Here is a 22,628-nt window from a genome sequence, read left to right on the forward strand (position 1 = left end):
GTGCATTGTGACTACGTGGATGGTGACGTGGTACAGAATGTAGCCAATCAGAGAGCGAGCTGGCTGGGGAACAAGGAAGTAAATAAAGTCTGTGTTCAAGCCGTCTCCAGTCTGTTATTTTTTTCACTTCTGGCTTTTTCTGTTAACAACAATCCCAAGAACACCATCATTCCCTCATCCTATATATCCCCTTCCTTGCTGTGTGTTGTGTTTTCCGATTGTTACTATGTTTCTTTTTCTTTGCTTTTTGCCGGTTGTTGCTATGGTTCTTCTTCTACGTTTCGACATTTGTCCGGCTCTGAAGACTAGATTGTAGAGCAGTTGCCGGACAGCATCTTTATGTGTGTGTGTTGTTCTGTGATTACATTTTTGGAGCACACCACACGCACAATACGATCAAAACTGATTTTTTTCATCTTGACGTGTGAGGTCTCAACCAGATAAAAAAATCTCATGAGATTAAAAAAATCGTTATGTGTGTACCTGGCCTAAGAGCAGACACTGAGACCATGACCATGTTTGACATGTTTAACCCCAACTGCAAAAATGTCTGGACTCTGTAAAATGTAAATTAAACAGAACACAATTTCTAAATCTTATATACCCATATTTTATTTTCAGTAGAACATAAAGAACATTTCACGTGTTTATATTGAGAAATTTGACCATTTCATGGAAAATATTTACTCATTTTAAATTTGATTGCGGCCAAAAAAGGGTGGAAAAGTTACTGGCACAAATTAAACACAACTAGCGAGACTCCCATAAAGCAAAGGAAACACATTTTAAAATCATGAGTATTATCTATCCCTCAAAGGAATTACTCAGATTACACTTTAACATTAAGGACAACCACTTTTCATTTTGTAAAAACAACATTGAGGACACCGATCATGTGTTCTTCTCCTGTGATGTAGTCCAAAGGTTCTGGTCAGATGTAAATGAACGGTTGAAAAACAAATTCTCATCTGTCTTAACTTCCCTTTCAAAGCATGACATAACTTTTGGCTTGATCTTAAAAAATAGAAATAATGAACTCTTTATTAATGTTATTTTATGTGTAGCTAAGTTTCTTAAAACCAGAATGCAGAAATGTCCTCCCAACTTTGTTTACTTCAGAAATGAATTCAACATGTATCTGAAATCCCTCAAATTTGACAATGGATTCACAGCTCAGAGTTTAGTGAGCGCCATGAGTAACTCTCCCAATGATTCAGGAAATTTAACTAATGTTGTGCTCCCTTTGCACATTGCTTTGTGTCACTATCTCAATCTAATAGTTTAGGTTGATTGTTTTTTTTTATTTAATGTATTTTCCTTTTATTATTTTATTATTTAGATTCTATCTTTGTTTGTCATAAGCTGCTACGTAGTTAAATCTGCCATGTCTGACAATATTTTTGTATTTGCAGAATTGTGCAGATATTTTAAAATAAATGTTTATGTGCGCGTGTCTACGTGTGTTGGCTCAGAACACGGCCCACTTCAGCGAACGAGGCTGAAGTTCGCTTCCGATTCGTCAAATGGGGTCAAGAGCGATTCCACGGAATTTGGAGCAATCTAGACCATATTAGACAGCTCTTGATGAAAAAAAAAAAATACACCACTTAGACACTTCAAACTGAAGTGACTGAAATATCCTAAGCAACATCTAGATTCATTAAAATACAGTTTCAGATTTGTGAAACCTTTTTCTATTTGTGAAAATGAAAATGAGGCTCATTTTATGACAATTTTGCTATCTGGACTCCCTTAGACCAGATCCTCTAAAAAACAACAGCACTTAGACACTTCAAACCTGGACTGAAATATCCTGAACAACATCAAGATTCATTAAAATACAGTTTCTGTTTTGCGAAACCTTTATGCTATTTGTGAAAATGAAATAATAAAATTGTATGTTGCACAAACGTTACCCATCTTTGGCATTTTGTTTTTCTGCTGATCTAGAAAAGAAAGAAAAAGATATGACACTTCCGACTAAACTGGACAGAATTTTTCCAGACACAAGATAATTTACATCTGCAATGTTAAAAAAAAATAAACTTTAAAGAAAACTTTGTCTGAACTTTAATTTTTTTTTTTTTTTATAAAAGAAAGCACTGTTTCTCCATTTCTAGCCTGACAAGCGCTTGCCTCTCACTATAAAAAGATAGATCAAAGCATTATTAACTCATAAATGTTTCTTTCTTGTGTTTATACTATACTTTTCAGAAATAGTGACTGTTTTTCCTCCAACCTTTCTTCCATCTGGTCCTGGTCAGCCTCCTCCACAGCCTCAGTCCATGTCATGCTGCTTCTCTCTTCCAGAGCCTGTAGTGTTCCTGTATTAGACCAGACGTATTTCAGTCCATATAGATATTACATAGTGATGTTTTTGTCCATGCTTCGTCTTCATTAGCCTATTTGAAAGTGTATTTCTGTCATCTGACTTATCTTTTCATGAATGTGGACCATTATTTCAGATCCTGCTCTTCCTCTTCTGCTCATTCCTGACCTCCCATCTGTGTTCAGACCAGACGTTCTTCACCCCACTTCAATAAAAGTTTCTTTTGTATTGAAGTGCATCAATAAATTAGATGCACTCTGTTGTTTTACCTATAGTAAGTGTTGTAGCCCTTTAATTTTTATAAGAGAGAAAGTACCACTAGTTTTCATATATACAATAAAATGACCCTGTTTAGCCGAAGTTTGTTTCTGAGAGCCTTCATCCATCACCTGAAAAACTTCCCTGTCCTTAAAGTTAATTTCTATGCATTATGTTAAGTTAAGGTTATCATTGGGGTCAAATGTATATCCTTCCTCGGTTTACCTGTTTAAACCCTTTCAAAGGAACTGTTGTGTCAGTAAACTTTATCTTGAACAGGGGTTCCTGTTCCTTACAACTGCCTGATTCCAACAACCTAAACATGTAAATGTTTTCTCAACAAGGAGGTGATGTTACAGAAGATAAAAGTATAATTCATAAATACCTTTTACATGGTAGAGCTTTGATACTTTCACTGGCCCACTTGTCAATATCAGCCTAAAAATCATTGAAATCCTCACATCCTGGAAAAATGGGGGAAAAAAGAAACAACAGAATTAATAGATGAGTAAATTATGCCAATATTATACTACCAATAGGTTTTTTAAATGAAAGGTACACATTAAAAATAAGCAAAAAATAAACTGGATACTATAAATTAAACAAATATTGGGAATTTATGATTTACTCACAAGATCTCAGTGGAGTTGGACATCTTTTTTGCAACAGGACAACCTGGAGTTTGGTACTTTCCAAAAAGCTCTGTGCTGAGTAGGAATCCCAGTTTACAAGCAACCATGTCCTCTTCATTATAAAGGCATTCATTTCATAACTGTCCTTTTAATCTTAAAATCTGGTTCAGCCACAGTAATTTTACTTCTTCTCAAAGTGTTCATGCTCCAGAAGTAAGGTTGATGTCTATGTCAGCATTAGGACGTTTCTGTAGGTTATTTTCAACGCCTGGTCTTTTTTTGATCGCCACATGCTTCATATACAGGAGATTGTCAATTGTACAAGTATTTATCATCTTTATTGCTTGATGTCCAATAGTCGCAGATGGATAGAGCTGACACAGGTACGCTACTGCAGCCCGCTTAATTAAGAAAAACTCTTGATGGATGTCTGATCCCAGAAGCAGGCCGATCTCATGACCTGTTTCTTTACTAACAAAGAAGCAGTGTTGAAGAACTGCCTCTGCATTTTCAAGCCAGTTAGGAGAAAATGGAAAAAGTACTGCTTTAAATGACTGTGAGCTAATTTGCCAGCGCTATAGTTGTTGTACCTGTATGACCCAGAATCTGTAGCCTCTGAGTGACATTTTTCTTCTTTAAACTCTGCAGACTCAACACAGGCCTGTATGCTTTTTAGCCTAGTTTTTTTTTATAATGGTCCTCTGGCTTCGGTGAAGCTTAACAACAGCAACGGAAATAAAACATAAACGATGTGTTAACCCTTTAAGGTACGACCTGTGAAAAAATGTTAAGAATAGTAATTTAGTATAGTAATATAGAATGGTAATATGAGGCCTTTATTTGGTCCTTTAACAAAATGCAACAAAAAATTAACAAATTTCTTTGGGGGATATTTACCATTTCTAACTATGTGATATGTCAAAATTATTACAGTGTGTTTTTCTGCTTCCTGTCATCTATTAGGGGGCAGACGACAAGATTGTCTTCAACAGGATAATATCATCATCCTTCACGTGGTTTTCTTATTATTTTAAAATATTTTTTCATGAAATAAAATCTGGGTCACGTAGTCATCTTTGTGCTGCTAGAGATGGAAAACTTCAGTTGTGTCATGTACCTACTGCTTCACACAGCACAATAAGTAGAAAAATGAGAGTTAATAATGTCGGCTATTGGGTGGTTTATTTCAAACATGTTTCAACATTCATACAATTTACATGATTACATTTAATTTTCCTGTTTGAAAAGGAAAAGGCATAAGTATGTATTTATTTGTTATACATCACTATTGTTGTATACCATAAGTGTTTTAGTGTTTTCTTTTTAATTAGCATTATTTGCATTTTCACAAATAGAATAACAGTTTCACAAATCAGAAACTGTATTTTAATTAATTTGGATGTTGTTTAGGATATTTCAGTCCAGGTTTGAAGTGTCTAAGTGCTGTAGTTTTTCACAGGATCTGGTCTAAGGGAGTCAAGATGGCATAATCGTCATAAAATGAGCCTCATTTTCATTTTCACAAATAGAAAAAGGTTTCACAAATCAGAAACTGTATTGTAATGAATCTAGATGTTGTTCAGGATATTCAAGTCCAGGTTTAAAGTGTCTAAGCGCTGTAGTTTTCTTTTTTTTTTTTTTTTTTTTATCAAGCGCTGTCTAATATGGTCTAGATTGCTCCAAATTCCCATTTGACGAATCGAAAGCTAACTTCAGGCTCGCCTTTAAACCAACAGGATGGATCCTCCTCCTACTTGAAGCCAGGAAATTGTGGTTGCCTAGTAAGTTTCCCGTCAACGGTGCAAAGTTTCGAGACGTGTTTCTTGGCTGTTCTGTGTTGTGAATTCCCAGGAGCTTTTTATTACAATCTTTGGAGGACCAAGTTAAACCACAAACGGAGGAAGATGTCGGTTGCAGGATTTAAGAAGCAGTTTTATAAAGCAAGTCAGGTAAGTGCGCGACTTTTTTGGTTTCTTAAATATTAGCCTTTTGCTCAGATAGCTTGTTAGCATTCGCGTTGCTTTTATTTCTCTAGCTTCGAGCTAGCAGGTTAAGTGGAAAACGTAAACAACAATCACAGCCTTTTTAATTTTGTTAGACGCTTTAACTTAGTACATATTAATAATCTGTTCTGTCATTTACAACTTTAACAACTGTGAAATGTATTGTCGCTCGCGGGTGATGTCAATGTAATCATCTAAATTAGTGTATGCTAATCTCAAATTTGCATTAGCAGCGCAATATTGTTTCTGAACCCTTAGCTGTGTGTAAGCACCTATGTACCTTCCCCTCATAGTCGTCAGCGTTTGGAAAGTTACAATTCGCAAGTATACAGTCAAGTTTTATATTTCTACGTAATCTTGTACAGCTTAATTTTCATTAAATTAGCATCAATGTACTCAATTAACACTGCATGTTCAAGGTTCATATTGCATCAGACATATAAAGGGTTTAATGTAAGTTTTGTACGTACAGGAAGGTGTTAGTTTCACTCCAGACGCGTTGTTTAGTTATATCTTGTAAAAATAAACATTAAAATTGACTTAGTTAATTAAAGACAAATAGATCTTTTCATAATAAAACCACAGTTCAGTTCAAGACCCATGCGAAATATCAATCTTATGATCTCACATATTTTTACAAGGGTCAAAATAATATAGTTTCCATGGTCAGACATCTCATTTTTGAGGTTGGCATTGCTTGTATGCAAACTTGAAGCAAAATTTACAGCAAGCTCAAGGCAGATCTAAAGTATTAGATCATTTATTTTCATTTATTTATTTGTTTTTATTCAGTTTATTTAAAAGGGACAATTCACATTAATCGACACTTCAATTTGAACTTAAAATGTAAATGTGCTAGAGTTAGCAAATTAGCTAAGTTTCATCTTGGCAGGTCAACACAACAACATACAGTACATTAGCATGCACAATATTCAAAAGGAACATTGTGTTTAGTCACCAAATGACTGGGTGTGGATTTACTGAACAAAGAGGATCTTGTATTTATGAATTTTAATACAAATCAACTATTAGGAATTGAATTAAACTGAAAGGTCTTGAGGCTGTCAAATGTTTGATCAGTCATTACAAATATGAGGCTCAACAAGTTGTGACCTGTAAAACTGGTGGCCAGTTTTGATGAGCAACAGCTTTGCGTACACATGCAAGTGATGTTAAGGCTTCAGGCTTAGTAGGTGTGTATTCTACTATGGGTAACAGAATTCTAGCAAATATCTACTATTAAAAGATATTTAATTTTTTAATTTGTATTTTAATTTGTATCAGGCCACATACTTCATATTAGTTCTTGCAGAACGTTAGCTGTACAGGTTGATTGCTAAGACCATATAACCATGATACTAACTGTTGATTCTGTTGTACCTAATATAGAGATGTACTGCACATCTGCAAACATATTTGACATGAGCTACATATTTGGCTGTCTCTGGGCACGTCTTGCATAAGAATGTTATGAACTTGTCGTTCTAATTTTGAAGGAGGCAAACATGGCTTGGAGGTGAATAGTTAGTGGTGCGGGAGTTGCCTAACAGGGTCCTGTTATTCTACTTTAAAAACTTACATAATTTGAATAATGATTAAACACAAATGTTTGTATGATGTAAACCTTTCAATATCCAACTTTCTTCCAAATTTTACTTAAAATTTTATTGTTTAAGTTGGAGAGAAAAAATGTCAGTAACCATATGTTATGTATTAAGAAGTTATAGATGAATCTTTTATTTAACCGCATCCCCAGGCTTTATTGCAATGAAAAAACTAATGGTGGGATTGTTATGGGGTGTACTCTGTGTGTCAGCGAGATTTACCTGAAAAACTGTTAGGTCACTTAAATTACATTTTGTGACAATTGCAATGACTTTTTTTCAGATGTTGCCAAAATAATCAACGATTTGTTGACACTAATGGTACAATGTTTAATGCTAAAGCAGAACTGATATTTGAGACTGGGGGAAGCTGAACATGTAGTTTAAATACTTCTACTTATGTAAAAAAAAATTATGCTTTTTACAGAAACCAGTTTTCACTTTACAGGAATAATCTGTGCCTGTAAGAAATATCTTTGCTCATACAATGTAAAGGTAATTCAACAAGCTTACTCATTTTGTGCTATAATCTTGCAAATAAGAACACACCTAACTTCCCTACAGACTCCATAAAAATTAGAGCATCTTCACATTTCTTACACCAGAAACAGAAATGTCACACAGATGTGTATGGTAAGGCATTAAAGTGTTCGGTGTAGCAAAACCATGTCAATATGAGTGATGGTGTTACAGTCGAAAGAAGCAGTTTGAGACAAAGGATATGGTCAAATAGTCTAGTTAGCTTTGTTATCCTCCAAACTTAGCAAAATGATCTGAAAGGATCAAGTGTGTGCCATGCTAAAAGCTGTTCGAAATCTCTAAATACTAAGGAAAGGAGTTCAACTGCTTTATAATACACAAGGTCATCTATTATAAAAGAAAATATAATTCAGTGCCACATTTTGTTGTGACTGCCATTTTCAAAGAAGCATAATCATATTTTTACAATTGTATTAATTGATTTGTGTGGATAAATGGAAAGAGGAGAGTTAGCAGCCTGTTATATTCTTTACTTTGGCTAATTTTAATTATAAAGTAATATTTACCCAAATACCCAAAGTTTTAATGATCTTTCAGAACTTTCACCATAGCAACTTTATCTTCCTCTCAGAACTTAAAGCTGATAGACATTTAACAATTATCAATTTCTGTCATCTCTGTTCTATTAACACACTATTCTATTGTTTTTCTCATAATATTCATGTATCTTATTAAACAACAGGAGGGAGTGAGAATCTGCCAGCTTGCTATTGCCTTATGTGACCTGAAAGTTCATGCAACCTTAAGGCTGCTCAATTGTGGGAAAAAAAAATCATAATTTTGATTATTTTTGGCCAATATTTATATCACAATTATTTAATACAATTACTCATTGCACTGAGGCAGGACATAACACAAGCCAGCAATGCCCCTGCTGTGTTTATTTACATTTTATACATAATAATCAATATGTAATAAAACATTTTTACATTTTACATTTTTGTGTCTACATAGACATTATTAATATCTGCCTGTAAGCCAGGACAGATCAGCCAGCGGTAGCTTCGCTCATTTTCAGTCTGGGTTAGGAGCACACGTGAACATCTGCTCTGTAGCTGGAAGGGGCTGAGGCAGGAGGACAGGTGTTGTGTCAAAATATGCATCCCTGCTGTGGAAAAAATATGTTGCTTTTCACAGCAGGGGTGCTTATTTCACCACTACACCGGGCCTCCTGTGATTGCTTTGGGATGGCGGAGGAGCCTGTGGCAGCATTGCTTGTCATTTAGAAGAGTAAGTACAATAAAAGTTTTCGCTTCAGTCTCCAGTAACACTTGAACAAGTTGCTAGATCTATCACTAGTCCCTTTTGTGAAAGAGAGTTGCATGAAGGGTACTCGTTAAATATTGCAACAGAGTCACTAAGTGGGCACCAGTGAGTAGCAGTGGTGGAAGACCTACTTCTATTTGCCCGGATGTGCCTCAGAAGCAGCAGAAGTGCATGTCATGACAAAATAGCTGAACCTAATATGGCATAATTATTTTAATAATTCTAGTTTATTGTCTGTATTGCTGTTGTTTTGTGATCATTTGGAGCACAGCCCCATGCGACCCTGTCTCAATCATAACAATGCTGGGTGTGATGCTGTTTTAACGTTGCAAGCTATCTTCTACCTTTATCAGGATCGTAGAGAACCGACTGTCACTCCAGCTTCGCTTATGACCTTAAAGTATGCTTTTAGTTTTAAGAAGAAAAAGAAATAAGCATTCAGACCTGTGACCCAACCGCCATTAAGTAATGATGAGGATAAGATGCAAAATAAGCAGGCAAATAAACCTTTCTGACAATAAACGATCACACAGTTAATGCTGTAAATATATTGCAAAGATAGAAGCTAATGTGTATGTAGGCAACTACTATTCCGGTGGTCCAAAATTTTTGGGGATACTAATTAAATCGTTAATTTGAAACACAAGACACTCCTAAAGTGCAGCCACAGCATGACACAGAAAAAATTGCACTGGTAAGCTGACAGGTCTGTCTGCAGCATGCTGAAGGAATAAATGAATCAATGTCCAAAAGAAACTGAAGTGGTACTGAAATTTAGAACACCCTATGACATTAGAAAGGAGGAGCTGCCAAGTTTATCTGACTCTCAAATATAGTATATGTGCTGCTCATTGTGAGTGACAGGGACATGTTAACCAGGTTACTTAAGTCAAAACTGATTTAAGGAGTGTTCTGTTTGTGCTGATGCTCAGAGTTTTTCAGTTAGCAGTTTTTTAATTTGTCACATATTTCCACCACAGTATCAAAAACTGCATAAAATACCTTCTTTGGTATTAGTATTGAGTTTTAATGTGTAACATGACAACTTCCCTGGTAAACGATCATTCCCAGAAAGAATTGTGTGAAGGAAGACTCGTTTGGAGTAAAAGTCAGTATTCAGAGCCCAAATCTGACCCCAGCAAAAATTCTCTGGAATGCTGTTTATGGCAGGAATATCAGCCTGATTGGAGTGTCTTGTCTGAAGTTACTGCTGTCAGAGTATTGTTACATCCAAGAGTTCACATGCTCCATAAACACACAAAAGATGGTTGTGTATCGAAAGCTAAGACATTCTTTGATTGCAGCTGTAACTTAGTTTTCGGTGGTTAAAGTCACATCATGTTCCATACTGCAGAACCCGGCCAAGTCAGTGCAATACATAAGCTAAAAGGATTTATTGAGCTGTGTAGTCACACACACAGCAAGTCTAGTTGGACTGCCAGCAAGAAAAGTGAAAGAGAGATTAAACTAGCATCTGTGTTGAGTCAAATTATCCATGGATGGGGTTGTTGTGTATCAGACTGTTATGTGTGCTGAACTAATGGAAAAAGTAAAAAAAAAAAAAAAAAGCTTATGGAATTGAGGTTTTAAGCACAAAGGAGTTTAGCTAGCAGAATTTAAGAGATTCCTTCCATGATAGAAAAGAAAAAATAACACTTCTCAGAAAAAATGTTAAGAGTAAAGCAAAACGGTGGTAGAATAATGTTAGAATTTGTAGGACAATAAGGTTTTAATGAAAATAAAAATAATACAGTTTTAATTCAAGTAATTATAAAGCATAAAACACAGGACAATAATTACTTGTGTGCTTCTGATTGAGGGACTCTCATTATTGTCTGTAAAGATTGAGGTAGTCTACTCAGTGTTGCTGTTCAGCAACACTGAGTAGAGCTGGGCGGTGACAGAATTTTATAGATAACCTTGAGTATACTGATATTCTTATCAGTACTACTCACTCATACTTGGAGTAAAATGTAAAGAAAACACTAGGGATGTTATGATTATAGATTTTCTTGCCACGATTATTGTTGAAAAAAAGATCATGATTTTACGGTTATTTTGATTATTCTGTGTAAATTAATTTCCCAACACTACAAATGTATAAAATGACATGAACATGAACTTATAAGTCTGTAAGTTTTATTTACTTCTATGTTTTCATTTTTTTGGATCAAGAAGGTGGTCTGGATCACCCCAAAAATCTAATCAGTTGTTCCTTATTCCATTCCTGAGATTTCCTGAAAATTTTGTCAAAATCCATCCATAACTTTTTCAGTTACATTGCTAACAGACTCACAGACAGACAAACCAAAGCCACCGAACACATAATAATAGTTTAACAGCAAAGTACAGTAATAAAGAAGTCCCATTCCAACTACGTCCCCTGTGCTGTGTAAATAATAAATAAATCCTCGATATTAACTGTGGATTTCTCTCAGAGAAAACCGATGGAAAGGCTACAGGACCTCTACCCGGACTTGGGAGGCTTCTTTCTGGAAACTACATTATGAAATGTTGTGAACATTTCTTTTGAATCTGAGTAGAGAATTTAAAAACACAGGAAAACAGCTAGCTAGCTTTGACTTCCAGCTATCCTTTAGTAGAATAATCATCCTCCACAATGACACCTTGGTCTTTTTCTTCATCTATAACCAAAAAAACAAAAGATCTGTCAAGACTGACTTAATCTATTTGTTTGGAGGGAATAACCCTTCCTCTGCTGTAGTGTTCTACTCAGACACGCCTCTTCTGCAACTCACACAGAGCCAAAATAAAGCAACACAAGCAGCAACACGCAGATGTGATGTAACTTGTTTTCATTCCATGCAAAAGTTGTACTGATCTGCTCAGACATAATCTTTTATAGAAAAGTGACCATATTGAGGGATCTTTACAATTATTTAATTGTTCATCCTGTTTATCAGTGAATTTTTAATACTCATTGCTATCATTTTAGACCCACTCGAAGGGTCCTATTAGATCATTGTCTTTAGTTGTTTTACTAACCTTACATCTGCATGGACTCTATCGTTACCTAATAATAATAATAATAATAATAATAATAATTAACTCTTATTATAAAAAAAACTTAAAAAACAGAAGGTGTTTGCAGATCTCAAACTTAATATTTTATTCACAATAGAATATAGAAAACATCAAATGCAGAAAGTGAGACATTTTACTTAAACAAGTATTACCTTATCTTGAATTTGATGGCAGCCATTTTCATCTGCAACTTTACGAAGTCTGAACTGCTGAAAACACACTAATGGACAGATGTGCTCAGTAGCAATGAGTTTACCTGGGATATTATCAGTGGCTCAGAGGAAACTGACAGATGGCGACAAAGAAAAAAAATACCTGAACTGTCCAAACATATTCTGTTATCCAACCCCACACCCAGACGAAGGAAAGAAAAGCCCCCTAATACATTGGTCATTGTTTTTTAAAACATCTCCAATTGCATAAAATTATACATATACAATGATAATATTTTAAACTAATTCCATTACCTGCCTTTATGTTTTACACTACTAGTACAGGCTTGGCTGGCACATTAATGTGAGTTGTTATGAAAACAAACAATGTCTATAAATACTCATGTATCCTACTGCACTTAATTTTCTGTTCAGTTTTGCGTGAATTGCAAATATCATGCCATACTGTCACCCTCTTTTACTCTTGAGGGCTTGTGTGAATGACATTCGGGAGATTAACGTTAATGTGGCCAATAGATTAACAAAACCACTGAAAAGAGCTTCTGGGACCTGTTCCAGAAAGGAGGTTCAACTAACTGAGTTGAAAAAGAAACTCGGGGTTAGCTTACTTTGAGCTTAGCAACTCTGTGTCTTTGTTTCCAGAAGATCCCCTTCTCTCCATTCCTTTCTATATCGCGCCGCCACCGCAATCTGACAGCATTAATGTCTTGTATCAGGCTAAGCCTCCAGCCACAGTAGAAAACCTTACTGTGCTCAGATTTAGCCACATATGCTAGTTTAAAATGAATTGAAGCAGACTGATCTCCTTCATCACAGGAGGAAGAAAATGTTGGTGAGGATAGACCATTTGCTGGGTTCCAGAGAGGCAGATGGGTCAATTTTTAATGTGTAACTAACAATAGATCAGTATGCTGCATTATTTTATGGGACTATGATTCCGGAGACTTGTGAGAACTTTTCTCATGATCGACATACTGTGGCCATCATCTCATGTCCATTGTGTGTTAAGTTGAATGTGTGCGGCCAGAGAGTTTGAGTGACTGCAAAATGGTACCATTTAATGATACATTGACCAGAAAATGTAGGCATATCTGTGCAACTTCTAAAAACTTCATATATATATATATATATATATACACACACACACACACACACTTACAGAGACCTCTTCTCAGACCTCTTCTCTGTCCGTAATTATACCTCCACCAAAGCGTAGGTCATGTATTCAGTGTTGTTATCGCGTCTGTCTGTATGTTAGCATCTGAATTCAAAAAGTTGTGGACAGATTCTTATTAAATTTTCATGAAATTTCAGAAATGGAATAAGGAACAAGTCATTAGTTTTTGGGGGTGATCTGGAAAATAACTTCTAACTCAAAAATAATTTCAATGGCTTGGTGGAGGTCTGCACTTTCTGTAGTTTTACTATGTTTTTCTAAACACTTTCATACGCTAAATTATCTTCTCTTCACCTGCTGACTGCAGCTGGCCCACCCGTAGGCCTGTCGCGATAAGCAATAAGTCAATTAATTGAACGATAAGAAAATAAGAGCACGATAAGTTTGCCGGCCGCGATAATTTTTATTAGTCCCCCCTTTACCATAAACTGTGTATGACAATAGGTTTCACTATGGAGTATTTCGACTAAACGCTCTGGTTTCTTGCGGAGTGATCTCTCTGGTGTCATACTTGACTGCAGCATGTTGCAGCACGAGCCGGTAAGCCGCATTTGTTTTGCAGGGCTGCCAACACGCAATGGCCGTGAGACTTGCGCATTTAAGTGGCTTCTCACGCTCTCGCGCTAAACCTCCGATTCTCATGCTAAAATATGTAAATAAGTCGAATGGAGAAATAATAGATGCAAGCACCTCCTCTTTTATCATTTCGCTGCTCCCCACATGTAAGCAGAACACACACATTCTAGCTTACGACGTCAGTACAAAGCCCCCACTTCCTGGTCTACCGTAATAACCCCTGTAATCCGCAGGCACATTACGCAAATAGAGTCAGCCTATATACTAGCGTATTTGACAAAATACACATTAAGAGCAATGCCGGCTAATGGAGAGGTTTGGGAGGATTCCCAGTGGGTCGCATTACTTTTGGGCCGGTGTCCCGGCGTATGTGAAAAAGGCGCTTTTATTTATTTAGTTTATTGACCTTTACAAAAGGGGTACTTGCATTATTATGGCATATGTCATTATATTAGTTGAGAATGGTCTCAAAATGACACATTAGCGCTTTGCGCAATATTATCGTTTATCGCGATAATTTCTGAGAAAATTTATCGTACAGCTAAATTTGTTATCGTGACAGGCCTACCCACCCGGCTTACGTATGTGTATTTCCTCATGTAGTAACGTGCTTTTTTTTCCTACAGGTTATAAAAGACAGAAAAAGTGCCGCAATTTTGGCATGTGTAAAAATTTAATTACTTTCAAAAGCCAGTATCTAATAACCTGCCACTGGCAGATTTTACAGGTTGATATATGGCTTTTGCAGCCAGACACACTCTTGTGTTACCAATTCCACCAAGTGCTTGTCATTCTGAACGTTATAATTTTAAATCCAGACCTAGGCAGTTCTTTTCTTGATTTTTGGTGTTGTCAGCTTTATTTTAGAAGGTGAAAGCTTTTGCTTTCCCTTTATCTTAGCAAACCTTAGGTTCAGTTTCCCACTTCTACTGTTTATTGCTTCTAAGTAATCATCTGTTAAGAGGACCATTAAGCAATTTCAGTCAAATGCATTTCTGTTTTCTTGATGATCACAGCTGGTGAGTGAGAAAGTTGGAGGTGCAGAGGGAACCAAACTGGATGAAGACTTCAAGGACCTTGAAAGGGTATATTTTTTAAATATATACAGATAGAGAGATTTGTTTATGTGTAATATGGAAATTGACCTCCCAAAGTTTTTTTTTGTCTCATATTCTTGGTGGCTGTCAACGCTTGTCTCTTGTCATGTTCTACAGAAAGCAGATGTTACCAGCAAAGCAGTAGTGGAGGTCATCAGTAAAACATCAGAGTACCTCCAGCCCAACCCAGCGACAAGAGCTAAGCTTTCAATGCTCAACACTGTGTCCAAAATCCGTGGGCAGCTGAACAGTCCAGGATACCCTCAACCTGAGGGCCTGCTGGGGGAGTGTATGACTAAATATGGACGGGACATGGGCGAGGACACAAACTTTGGTAAGGGTTGGAGGACGGGATACAGGATTAAAAAGTTACCTGAACTGGAAATCTTTATGGGCAGTGCATCTGTAATTAATATAAATACTCTGAAATTGAGGCAAAGCAGGATAAAACACTTTTAATTTTCATCCATTTTTATTTTATACATAGCAAAAATAGTAACACAATATATTTTGAGCCAAAATAGGCTAAAGCTTTAAAAAAACAGTTTTGTCTGTAAAGTTTTGCCAGTGTGTGTATTTCTCTTTGAACTCACCTTTCCCTCTGTGTACATGAACAAAGCTGGTGAGCTGATGTCTTAGCCATGAATTCTTTGCATTGTACTATCAAATCTAGCAGCTATTTGGGACACACTTTTTCTGCTCTCTGACAAAATAATTGTCAGAAAAACCCAGCAAGTGCTGAGAGGCTACTGCACTTCCATCTGTGATCTTCTTGCGTCAGCTCATTTTCTCTGAGTGATCATTCTGTGTATATACAGCAAGGGAAATCAAGGCACATGTTTATCTACAAAAATTTTGTTTGACAACTTTGTATTTGCAAAACCAAACTTTCATTGATGCCATTTGTGTGTGTGCTCTTCAGGTGGGGCTCTAGTAGATGTTGGAGAAGCAATGAAGAGGATGGCTGAGGTCAAGGACTCTCTGGATATCGATGTAAAGCAGAATGTCATTGACCCACTGCAGGCAGTTGCTGAGAAGGACATCAAAGACATTCAGGTATAATCAAAGAGATAATATGCTTCTGCACATTCAAGCTCTGCACTGACCAATGAGCTCTGCAGTTTAGAGGCATACATATAACGTGTCACACTTACAGCAACGACCATTTCTACAAATAAAGAGGTGAAAATAACTTGTTAATTTGTTGATGCGTATTCTGCCCTCCTATTTGTCTTTCAATCCCCAGTTCCACCTGAAGAAACTGGAAGGTCGCCGTCTTGATTATGACTATAAGAAGAAACGTCAAGGTAAAATCCCAGACGAGGAGCTCAGGCAGGCATTGGAGAAGTTCCACGAGTCCAAGGAGCTGGCTGAGAGGTCTATGTATAACCTGCTGGAAACTGATGTGAGTTTTCTAGTCTTGTCTTGAGTTTCTTCACATATTAGTTACCATAAAAACTAACAGTATTTACTTTAAAGATATTGCAAAGAAAGGATGTCATTTGTTTAATATACTGATCACAGAGTGGTCCTACATGCAATACCAGTCTTAAGGTTGGACACACATTAAAATGGGTAAGTATGTCCAAACATTTGATTGGTACTGTATATCAGAAAACATGTTTGACAGCTTTTTAGAGATGCACCTAGTACAGATACCTATACCAGTATCAGGTATGGGTCCAATACCATGTGGATATGATTGTACTCTGTATTCATAAAAGTGCTCCGATACTACAAAACCGATACCAATGTGAAAAAAACTACTGCTGTCAAACTTAATTAAGAATTTTGAAATTCTAAAAAAAATTGCATTACCACATAAACCACTTATAACCACTAAACCAGATGAAGTCCGGGGCTGATGCCCAAATATGACATTATAGCTCTCCTAGCTGACCACAGATCAGCCCTGCTCTCCGAGCTCAAGACTTCTTTACTTACCGACAAATTGAACGGAGTCCAAACAACCGTTGCTAGCCACCACAACAGACTGTAGTCACTATAAGAAATACTGACACTGTTTACCAGTGGCTGGAGGAGGTAGAAACTTTATGTACGCAGCTTCAAACTGATAACAGGAAGCTAAAGGCTAAGCTAACTGACCCGGAGAGGAGAGAAGCAGCTGTTGCAACATTCAGCTGATTGGGCTCCCCGAGGGATTTGAAGGTCCACAGCCTACTTTTCTTTCCAAAACTCTGCAAAAAGCCATTTGGAAATCTTCTCTGCCACACCCAAACTAGACCGTGCTCCCTGCAGTGCGACTGTCAAACAGTCATTAGTCTTTTCTTTATTTAACATTTTTTTTTCTCCTCAACCTAACATTTTTTATTGTTTATTATAATAATATAATTTATTATAATAGTTTATTAGTTATGGCATATTAAAAATCTGAATTTGGCATTATCGTGACAGAAGCTTATTTTGGGCATGTAGGTGCTTTGTCACAGCAGTGAACAGAATCCACCAAAAAAACTATCTTCCTTGTTAATGAAGATTCAGACAGTTTTCCAACTTTACATTTAAAGGATGACTGCAGGATTACTCGTACATCACAATTTACCACTCAGTCGTCACATCTGGTCCACACTCCTTACTAGTTAACCGTAACTGTATTTACTAGTACTCATACTAGTACTCTGTATCGGCAAGTACTAAAACTTAAGTATATGTATTCGGTTTGTAAAAAGTTGTATCGGTGCATCCCTATTTCCTTTTTTAAGGGACAAAAAAAACCTAAGTATTAAGCATGGTTGTCAAACTTTTTTCGAAATACAGAATGCCTGTTCATGTGTTTATTTGATAGTGTATTCCCTGTAGTATCTCAGCTGACATGGGTTTGAATGTTGCTGTCAACTATGTTTTTCAGCCAGCAAAACATTCTTAAAGGTTGGTATGTGTCATCTGACATGCCTTGTTTTTTTTCTCCCACAGTGATTGCATAATACTAAGCTTGTCAAACCTGTTTACTCTGGTATTTACTGTTTTCATCTTGGCTAAGGAGCCATTTGAGTGAAGCCATTGTGATTTCTGATGTGATGCATCTGAAAGTAAATTTTAGTTAGCAACTGAAGACTTGGCTGTGGAGTGGGTGTTGTTTGTGTTTCAGTCCAAAATATTTGTCCTCTTTGTGCACATCTAGGTGGAGCAGGTGAGTCAGCTGTCTTCCTTTGTGGACTCTTTGCTGCAGTACCACAGACAGGCTGCAGAGATTCTGGAGGAGGTTACTGATAAACTGAAAGAGAGGTGAGCACTTTGATGATTCTAGAACAATAATCAGTGTATTATTGATTATTTGTCAGACTGTTGTTGTGTAAGTTACTGGATTTTAGAGATTTTTTTACTATAATACCATGCATCTAAATAACACTAAAAAAATAAATTGGAAAACTCAACAGCAATGTCTTTGCCCAGAAATAACAACACAGCTATTAAAGAAAATCCACAATATAATATCCACAGTATAATATCTCTTATACTGATTTTACAACTTAGCTAAGGAGGACATCCAACCTCGTGTAAGGAGAAGATGCATATTTCCCTCTGTGTAGGGATACAGTTTAAATTATGCTTGGCACCAGATGGTAATAAACCTGTGGTGTTCAGTATTTTTTAATAGAAAGGAGATGGCTCTTACACTTAGCCAAACCAGTCTAGATGGGAACAGTTTTATGAGCGAGCAGGGAAAAAATTGGTTTAAATTGCTCCTATCTGTTTTTCATTGAGATCAATGATGTTTCGTATTTTTTCATTTTTTTTTTGGGGCCATTTTTTGCAGGGTAAATGATGCTCAGTCTCGTCCAAGGCGCGAGTTCACACCTAAACCCAAACCAGCAGCCTTTTATGGAGAGCTAGAACACTCCAACGGAGGATATTTGCCTGCTGCTACAAGCCCTTCATCTTATTCTGCTGGTAAAATTACTTTTGCATGTTAGATGACTTGTTGTGTGTGTGTGTGTGTGTGTGTGTGTGTGTGTGTGTGTGTGTGTGTGTGTGTGTGTGTGTGTGTGTGTGTGTGTGTGTGTGTGTGTGTGTGTACACTTAAGCCAAAACATTCCTTAAACATCCAGCGATGGTGGAAAAGATTTGACTGTGTTTCAGTAGCATCAAGTCATTGGTCTGCATCAAGCAAAAAAAAAAAAAAAAAAAACCTAGAGGATTGCTGCGGCTTAAAGCCTGGAAGGGTAGCAGTTAACCTTTATCTTCAACTTAAAAAAGAAATATTATCAGAAAAATAGCGTTGAAGAAACCGTTAATTGCTGGGTGATATTAAAAATAGGCTTCAGGTTGGAAAGGAATGTAAAGTTGGACTCAAAAAGTCATGAGGTCAGCTGACTACCTGAGTATTCTTATCAGGTTATTTCCGTCAATAGATCCTAGAATTGTTATGCTTTGCTGCAGAAAACTGTGCATGAACTTAGCAACATTGCAGAATATTAATAGACAATGCCAAAGTGAATGATTTCATTAATCAAAGCCAAAGTGATCCAGTAAAATATTAGCAAGGATTATATTTACCAAACAGTGTATGTGGAAAGACCTAGTCCCAAAAAGCCATGTGCACAGGTACATGGCATCCTTCTGACAGATATCTCTTCTACGACATTAACCAGCGGCACAATATCCAGCTTCGTTCCCCCAAAGAACCTCCGTCAAGAGAAGACAGTGTGAGTGGATAGATGAAAATGATGTCACTTACATAACTATAAATTTTTGGTGTTTTCTTCCTGTCTGTTACACATTTGTGGCAGAGTTGGATGCATGTTTTGTGATCAAAATTTTACTGATTTTTTGAGTGGTGTTGGTCTCCATTTTATTCCACTTTAACATTTCAGAACATTATGGGGCAGAAGTGTTATTGCTAAGGCTTCAGATGTATAGAATCTTCAACAAACCCCAGCATATTGTTATTACTGGTCAGTGACTGGGGTATTTTAAATGAACTCTTTCAGTTCCTGTAGTGTTGTGGTTTGGCTGAATCGTATGCATCTGACTGCCTGTTTACTGACCTCTGAACCTCAAGAAAATCATATAGAACAAAGTTAATTTATTTTTCTAAAATAAAGTAAATATAAAAATGTTATAACAGGATTGGAATGATAAACATCAGTACTTTCATCTTAATCTTGAGCTTCAGAGCTTCACTGATAACTTATGGGTCATAACATTCAACATTTCCAGGTTTAATGACTTAGGCTGTTGGTGTGTTACTGACCTGCACTGGAAATAAAGCTAGTGGAACCTTGTGTCTTATGAAAACCTTTCAAAGAAGCATACTAACCTTACAAAAGGGAGCATAAAAAATCTGTTTATTGATGGAGTGTTTCTCTTTTTTTTCCCCCTCTTGTATATTTGTATTTTTATCTGTTTCTGCAGCTGAGCCATGCTGCAAAGCCCTGTATGACTTTGAGCCAGAGAACGATGGTGAGCTGGGCTTCCACGAGGGTGACGTCATCTCTTTGGTCAGTCAAATCGACGAGAACTGGTACGAAGGAACACTTCGTGGAAAAACTGGATACTTTCCGACCAACTATGTTGATGTGGTGGTTCCCCTGCCACACTAAAACAAAGAGTCCAATAGTGGAACAATAGCATAAGGTGAAAAAGAGGGATAATACATTTTCTGTAATGTAATGAAAATGTAAACATAGGAAAACAAATGACCAAATCCTTTGTATCTTTGGAGTATTTGGGTAAAGGGGGCATATTATTCTGTCAAGATTTTGTGAATTTGTAGTCACAAGAACATGTCAGCAGGATGCTCAATTACATAAGAATAGCATAACAATAATAACATAATGTTTAGGTGCTTTTTGCCATGTCTTTGTAATCTTTATTTTTGCACCTATGCACTTTGTACACTACACCTCTATCACCAAACTGAAGACAAAACCAAGAGCAAATGGCATCTTTAGACATGTGTAACATTATCCAAACAGTAAAACTTTATTTATCCAAATATATAACCATTGTGGCAAATCTTGTTCTTTACCCTGTTCATATTGAAACTACCCTTTATTTTTACACTCCATGTTTTAACCTCTGTGCCTGCAGGCTTTAGTGCTGTTGTAATGTACTTGAGAATCAGCAGGGGGGACTGTCTGCCTTTAGTAAATGTTAGAGACTATCCTCCACTGCCATCTAGTGGAACATGGGCTCATTCTCTGCTCTTAAGTTGTGCAGTACTGCCACAATTTCTGTTAGTTATAAATCTATGTCAAGTGGCTTGTTTAATTTTAAGTGACAGATGAAGCCAATCAGTAGATGATGACTCTGCTGTTTAATTGTTCTGTAACTGCAATTTCTGCCATCAGCTGTTGTAACGTTAGCAAGAGGTTAAATTCCTAAGTGCACAGAGTTCCATGAAAACTCTATCATTACATTTATCACTAAAATCATTGTGAGTTGATGTACATATACCTCTACAACTGTTTTTGAAAGTACTCCATTATCATGTCTCTAAGTACCAATACTAAAGAAAGGCTGTTTAAATTTGTAAATTGCAATATGCTGTAAGATCTGATGGAACACGGGTGTATTTGATTTATCCTAATGCACAGATTGAATATTTAACACTATATGCAGAGATGATTTCAACCCATGCCAAATATTGAACAGCATTGCACACCAATGCCAATAACACACTTTTAGTTCTTCAATTTTCTCAGGCTCTGTGGATGCTGCTGGCAGTGTCACAACATTTTCAGGGGCTTTTGTCAAAGTATTTGTCCATGAATTTACTATCTGTGTTTAGCTCTCTCTATGAGCAAGCCTGGCTTTGGCTTGGAGCATGGAAATTAATGCGATGTGTGCTTGGCATTCCTGTACCTGCCTCTGTTTTCAAGCAGAATCAGTTTGCCAGACATGTTGGAGAACAATATCTCCCAGCAATTGTGAACTGCATTTACAAATAATAAAGGGGGCCTGTACACAAAGGCTGGTTTCAGTTCCAATTAAGTCTATAACAAGCAAACTATGAACTGTCAAGAGTTTGTGTTGTAGACTAAAATGCCAACTTTCTCCTCTTGTCATGATCCCCTTGTTAGACCGCCCCCTGCCCCACTCAATTCTCCAATCTCTATTTTAACTGCAAGTGGAACAGACAGGTCTTTTCAGTGGGGAAGGGCACTCAGCAGTGGATTATGCCCTCCCCCACTACTCTTTATTCACCACCTGCCCCTGTACCCCTGCCCCCTTCCTCATTATCTGCCCCATCCCAAGCCATTTTGCCTTTAAGGCTCAGTTTCCTAGTCACTGCTTGGACTGATATTCTCATTGCTATGCTAGAATGTACCTCTTAATATTATATGCATGTCTTTTTTTGTGTGTGTGTATGTTTAGGACCCAGACAGCAGTGAGTAATAACTGGTTCAGGTGTGGGTTCACATGCCTCATTACACTAACTCAAAAGCCCTCAGCTGGATAGAGGAAGAGGGCTCAGGTTGAGCTGTGATGCAGTTTGTATAATATTGAAGACAAATAATGTTCAAGGACAACGAGCCAATATCAGTTTTTGTGGACTGCTGCTATCAAAGCTCAGACAGTTGTTTAAATGCAGCAGCAGCTTTTCTAAACACTACATTTTATATCAGCTTTGCAATAAAGTATTAACAGCCTTATATCTTTATTTCATGCAAAAATTTAATGGGAATTGTCTGAGAAATGTAACTTTTTGCATTTCTTTCAGAAAGCTTTTGTCTGATACGATGCCTTTGTTGTAACTGTGACATGGGAAGACTAAATGTGGGGTTATCCTGGATTATCTTTACAATATGTGGATTACCTCTTTAATAAGTGTAATCTTGTGTATTGGATGTATTTTTGTGTATGATTGGATACAATTCCTTTTCTTCAATAAATATAAAGTAATTTATCTCTTGGTGACTTTTTATTAATGGTATGGGCTGAACAGAAATTGAGAAATTATA

General features: G+C 36.8%; 1 protein-coding gene across 2 annotated transcripts; it reads left to right on the plus strand.

Moving 5' to 3' along the window:
• The first annotated feature begins 4,985 nt into the window (after positions 1-4,985).
• Positions 4,986-22,573, plus strand: LOC121644750 (endophilin-A2-like). Of its 2 annotated transcripts, XM_041992916.1 has the most exons (9): positions 4,986-5,168; positions 14,620-14,688; positions 14,818-15,034; positions 15,623-15,756; positions 15,947-16,105; positions 17,843-17,946; positions 18,479-18,612; positions 19,314-19,367; positions 20,077-22,573. In XM_041992916.1, exons 1-9 carry the CDS (start codon positions 5,124-5,126, stop codon positions 20,262-20,264), a joined length of 1,104 nt encoding a protein of 367 aa, XP_041848850.1. In that variant the 5' UTR covers positions 4,986-5,123; the 3' UTR covers positions 20,265-22,573. The 2 variants fall into 2 exon arrangements, with proteins under 2 accessions (XP_041848850.1, XP_041848852.1); XM_041992918.1 differs by lacking the exon at positions 19,314-19,367 and having other exon boundaries at positions 4,987-5,168.
• Positions 22,574-22,628: the final 55 nt, after the last annotated feature.

The sequence above is a fragment of the Melanotaenia boesemani genome, chromosome 8, assembly GCF_017639745.1.
Source record: "Melanotaenia boesemani isolate fMelBoe1 chromosome 8, fMelBoe1.pri, whole genome shotgun sequence".
In the NCBI taxonomy this organism is placed as follows: domain Eukaryota; kingdom Metazoa; phylum Chordata; class Actinopteri; order Atheriniformes; family Melanotaeniidae; genus Melanotaenia; species Melanotaenia boesemani.

Excerpts from the sequence above, each read along its gene's own strand:
- LOC121644750 (XM_041992916.1), top strand. The coding sequence starts at position 5,124 with ATGTCGGTTGCAGGATTTAAGAAGCAGTTTTATAAAGCAAGTCAG. Across the intron at positions 17,947-18,478 it reads ACTGATAAACTGAAAGAGAG|GGTAAATGATGCTCAGTCTC; the intron begins GTGAGCACTTTG and ends CATTTTTTGCAG. Across the intron at positions 18,613-19,313 it reads CCCTTCATCTTATTCTGCTG|CGGCACAATATCCAGCTTCG; the intron begins GTAAAATTACTT and ends GACATTAACCAG.